Here is a 5,344-nt window from a genome sequence, read left to right on the forward strand (position 1 = left end):
TGGGGGGAGGGGGGTTGGGGGGGTGGAGTTATGGACATTGGGGAGGGTACATGCTATGGTGAGTGCTGTGAAGTGTGTAAACCTGGCGATTCACAGACCTGTACCCCTGGGGATAAAAAGATATTATATGTTTATAAAAAATAAAATTAAAAAAAAAATGCTATAACCAGGATGCCTGGGTGGCTCAGTTGGTTGAATGTCTGCCTTCAGGTCAGGTCATGATCTCAGAATCCTGGGATCGAGTCCTGCATTGGGCTCCTTGCCCAGTGGGGAACCTGCTTCTCCCTCTGCCTGCCACTCACCCTGCTTGTGCAGTCTCTCTCTCTCTCTCTCTCTCTGATAAATAAATAAAATATTTTTTTTTAAAATGCTATAACCATATTTAAGTGGTAATCTATAATTTTGTTGCACTTTGAATATGTATCAATCATAATATTCTTTAATAGTTTACATCTCTGTATTCCATGCTAGACTCTTACACATCTCGGAAAGAGAGATTATGTATTATTTATCTGAACGTCTTCAATATCTAGAATAGTGATTAACTTTGAATGAGCAGTAGTGACAAGTGTTTTAAGCCTTCAAGGTATGTTTACTCCATATCCCGAACATGACAAACTACAACTTTTGCCATGGCAAATGTGTTACTACTATCTGGATTAAGACACCATTGCAGAATTGGCAAATTGATCTTTAGTGTCCTTGCAAGAGTCCATCTCTACTCTTTACACCTTCCTGCCCAGCGCCTGGGTTGCTTTCTTGCTTACCCTCTGCATAGCTGCTGTTTCCATTTCTAATATCCACTCACAAGTAAATACTCTGACAAAGTAAGGGTTAAGCCGGTGTTCAGCCACACAGCTTCTTTCCTCTTAGGGCCATTTCTTTATTTTTATTCCATTAACTAATATCAGAGAATAATAGCAGAGTGTACTTTGTGGCTCCACAAGTAAAAGTTGGTGTTTTGTAGGTAACATTTTCTCTGAAAACATCAACGAATGGCTTGTAAACAAGCTGACGACTATGAAACCACCGACTCTGAAGTTTATGGCATGGAAATTATGTTTTTCTCCTCATAGAAAGCAAAGTTTTGAATGTGTAGAGCCTTAGTCTAACTTCCAGTTCAGAAACTTTGTACAAAGCTTTATATCAGACAGCCAAGGCCTCCAAGAAAGATGTTGCCTTGTTAGTTCTTCATTAATTTGATGAAAATTAATGGTGAAAATCCAAGTCATTTATGTTAGTCAGTACTTCAACCAAAATGTCTTGACCACAGGTCAGTAACCTGGTTGTGTTTATAGGATAGGGTTTAAACCGACATTGTGGAGGATTAATGAGTGCTTACTGATTATGAAAATCCCTTTTCTTTATTGTAACCCATAGTTTGTCATGAAACAGTTAGGTTTGGGGAGGTCAGATAATGGTGTTCAACGTTAATATCTCATGTGGCAGTTGATAATGCTTCTGTTGATAGCATCAGGCTGAATGCCTAGTAAATCATGAGTCTTATCCAGAAGTTAATGCTGCTTGGTAGAGAATTGGAGCCGAGCCCATCCAATGCTAATATACCATAGAATCCTCTTCATTTATTATCAGTTGTTTATCTAATTTGTTATAAATATTATTACAAACAGCTACGCACATTAACATGTGTTTCTATATGTGTTAATTAATATATACTAATATGAAGAAAGATTTTCTGAAATAAGATATTTGAAATCATAAAAAAAAGTGAGGATAATTTCAAGTGTAAGAAATTTGAGGGGAGCACGTTATCTCTATCATATTTGTCATACATGCTCTTTTCATCCTAAGCTTTAGAGCCATCCAAAACCTATCAAAGTAATTTTGATTTTTTATTTAGCAAAACTCCTTTAGGTATTTGAAACAGTAGTTATTATGCTTAAATACTGTATGTCAGGACTTCCTCTGGAATGATAGAAAAGTGTGTTTCGAAATTGTTTATTTCTATATGGAATTTGGAAGTGTGGAGGTTGTGTGGGACGAGGCAATGAACATCAAAAAGAAGTCTTTGACAAGCAATAGATATTAATAAGTGTAAATATTATAAGTGGCACATGGCTTCCCCAGATTTATGTGTCTGCTCCCCACTTTCAAAGAGAATTAATTACTCCTCCCGCCTGTATTCCCACAACATATTATAAGTCCACTAGTAAAGCTCTTACCTTTTATGGCAACTAGCTTTGTACATGTTTCTCTTCTCATTTAGTGCAGAGCACCTAGTGAACAGAGCCTGTGTAATTCACCTGTGCATTCCCAGTAGAGAGTGACTGGCACATAGAGAGATCTGCAGTAATATTTGTTGAAGAAGATGGAATTAAATACTGTTACTGTACTTTAGTATAGAAAAGCCTTGTAATTCTTTTTTGTCCTCTGAAATTCTGGGTGTTATAGGTACAATGTGTCATTGTGATACCAAAAATAGAACTCCCATTTTGTTTTGGGGGGTTCAGTAGACCTGTTTCAATAATTAAATAGAGTTGCAAAGAGGAGTGTTTCATGGATCTTCGTTCATTTTCTTTCCTTTTGTATGCATAAATTGTTGTGTTTTTTTTTTCTGTGACATGTTTAAATTTATGTGTTTGTTTCTTTTTCTGCTTTGGTATTCCCTTCTATTTTCAGCCATTGAACATACTTTCCATTTTTTCTTTCTTTTCTTTTCCCTGCCCCCTGCTTTCTTCTTCATCTTGTTTATGTTGTACGGAATTGGCAGCATATTGTCAGGGCAGAAATAGTGAAGTACCCGGAAGAAGATAATCAACATACCAACTCTGCTCAGAGTAGAATCTGTTCAGTACAGTAGTGCAGGTATTAAGGGGTAAATTGATTGCATTTGGGGGGGGTGGGAGGGAGAACTGGTAGATGCTGTCTTGCTCTTTATTCCTTATGAGTAGAGAAGTTCAAATGATTATTGTACATGATTGGAAGTTAGTATTGTTAATTGTAAGGCCTGTTTTAGAACTTTGAAAAATTGGTTCTTTGCCAGGAGACTGACAAACAAGAAATTGGAACAAATTAAAATAACATTTCAGTTACTTTCAAACATATTTGTCCTTATGGTTGTGTTTATCACATGTGCAGTGAGGTGAAGAGTGCAATGGTTATTTCATTATTCAGTCCTTCCCATTTTTCTTGAAACAGCATGGTAATTGAAAGAGTATTTTTAAAATTTGCCTTGAATTACCTTTCTTTGTCTGCTTCTGTGTACAGATTTAGTAATAGAGTTGGGAATAGTGAAGGAGCTGTTTTAATTTAAATTATTACTTGGGGCTAGGGGCGCCTGGGTGGCTCAGTGGGTTAAATTATTACTTGGGGCATATTACTAAACTCATCATCGAAGATACTCCTTAAAGTATGGGTTAGAGGGATGGAAAGAAGAGTTAAAAGTGTCTTTTGGTTTAAATAATTAAAAAAAAAAAAACATGAATATGAGGTAATTTTCTAAATTTTTCATTCTATATTTTGTTAGAGTCCTTATTCATAACCCAATAGTGAGCTCTTTGGTAGTAAATTAGGGATTTGGGAGGAAGTTATAAAAACTGGAAAAGTTTTAAAAATTGGGTTACTCAAAACATTTCTCCTTTGTATGTGACTCCTATTTAACATTTACACATTCTTACTAACTCACTGATTGCTGACTCTAAAAAAGTTATGGGTGGTTTATTTAAATATTAATAAATGATGACATATTTTACTTTGAAATTATGATGTCTTGCCTATGAATTAAAATATGTGAATGATTAATTCTCATTCCTTTGCTTTAAATTATAACCAGGGTTTAATTGTTCATATTGATTTGTCAGTTATGTTTTAGACTTGTTGTAACCTCATGTTAATGTCATAAAACCAGGGAAGACTCAGTAAAGGAATTGGTCTTCCATCCTTAAAAAACAAAACCAAAAAACAAACCCAAGTCCCTCACTCCCCAACATCTCAGCTCTCCAACAGTTTGTCCTGATTGATTCTTTTAATATCAGTTCTGGCTTCATTTATGATGTCTGTCATCAGGAGTTCACCAAAGTTCAGAAAATAAAAATATACTTCAATGAGCTCTTTCTAAATGTTCTGATGTTCTGATAATAACTCTGTTTTCTTTTATGACAGAGGGTGGTGAAGGCAGATATTGTAAACTACAACCAGGAACCTCTGTCAAGAACTGTTAACCCTCCTAGGAGCTCTATGTGTGCAGTTCAGTGAGCGCACTGTACCTTTGTACCAGTGGTCCTGGCGGCCCTTCCCCACTGTGTGGCCTGGGGCCTCTAGAAGCTCTGTTATCAGTGGCCATCTCTGTAGCATTCGGTTAACACTTTCCTTCCAGCTCCCTTGGCTCCTCAGCCTGGACAGGATTCAACTTTGGGATGACAAGCTTGGAATCCAAAATGGAAAGCCCTTTCTCTGGAATTAGACTGCTTCACTGAAAAAGAATAATGTTGGTTGTCTTTACATTCTCCCTTCTTTTTTCTCCAATGTAAACTTTTTTAGACAAATATGAAAACTATACAAGTCTTGATCAACTGCCAGGATTTTGGCACAAAATCATTCTCTCATCTGAACTCCTACCTGGCAAATGTGCTTCCGAGTGCAAACATTTAAACAAGTAATATATTTTATCTATAGATACTTCAGAAGGCATTCTTTTGCTGTTTATTGTGAGTAAAAATATATAAAGTTGTATCCAACTGAAAATGCTTGAAATAAAGCTGTAATAGATCTATTTTTTTCATTTTTAAAAAAAGAGCCTAAATTGTTTATATTGTAGTTGTAGCTCACAAAGTAGTAAGTATTTGCTGTTGTATTTTTATTACTGTGTCACGGTCATTATGTATTGTGTAACACTCAGGTTAGATGGCTTTCTGAGGTTTGATAAGTGTTCAGCTGATGTCTCCTCCAAACTGCAGAAGAGCATTCTCAGACGAGTCACTGCTAGTGTTGGATCATTGTGGGTCAGACTGTACCTGATGTTCAGATGTTCTTCTGCAAATAAACTTATTTCAGTTACTTTTTTGGGGGAATTTTCTTTGGTGTCTTTCTTTTAGTTACAATAAACATAGTGTATTTGGATACAAAGTGAGGGATCATGTCATGTTTAGTAAGCTTTCAGTCTCTTAGACTTGTAGGTTATTTTGTTGGACCAATTCAAGTCCGTAGCCTGGCATGTCAGGACTCCACATGAGGTGCCCCCTACCTCTCTACCTTTTCTCATCCTGATCTCCTGTGCACTTCCTACCTCTGCACAGATAAAGCCCTGGACTCAGTCCTGTGTGCTTTATGATGCTCTGTCTTCCTGTCTTAATGCACAGCTCCCTCTGCCTGGAATCTGCCCCCT

The 5,344-nt window shown here is 36.7% G+C and overlaps 1 protein-coding gene across 2 annotated transcripts in view; it reads left to right on the forward strand.

Moving 5' to 3' along the window:
• The window catches only part of LOC111149268 (RAB28, member RAS oncogene family), a 116,963-nt gene extending 111,943 nt beyond the window's left edge, over positions 1-5,020 (forward strand). Inside the window, exon 7 of one of the 2 annotated variants that reach the window (XM_022506236.1) lies at positions 4,123-5,020. In XM_022506236.1, coding sequence (XP_022361944.1) covers positions 4,123-4,215 — 93 coding nt within the window. In that variant the 3' untranslated portion in view covers positions 4,216-5,020. Of the gene's footprint in view, positions 1-2,731; positions 2,849-4,122 lie in introns of those variants that run through there. The other variant, XM_022506237.1, reaches the window with a different exon arrangement.
• The last annotated feature ends 324 nt before the right edge of the window (positions 5,021-5,344 follow it).

The sequence above is a fragment of the Enhydra lutris genome, unplaced genomic scaffold (assembly GCF_002288905.1).
Source record: "Enhydra lutris kenyoni isolate GAN:26980312 unplaced genomic scaffold, ASM228890v2 scaffoldscaffold21, whole genome shotgun sequence".
Taxonomy (NCBI): domain Eukaryota; kingdom Metazoa; phylum Chordata; class Mammalia; order Carnivora; family Mustelidae; genus Enhydra; species Enhydra lutris.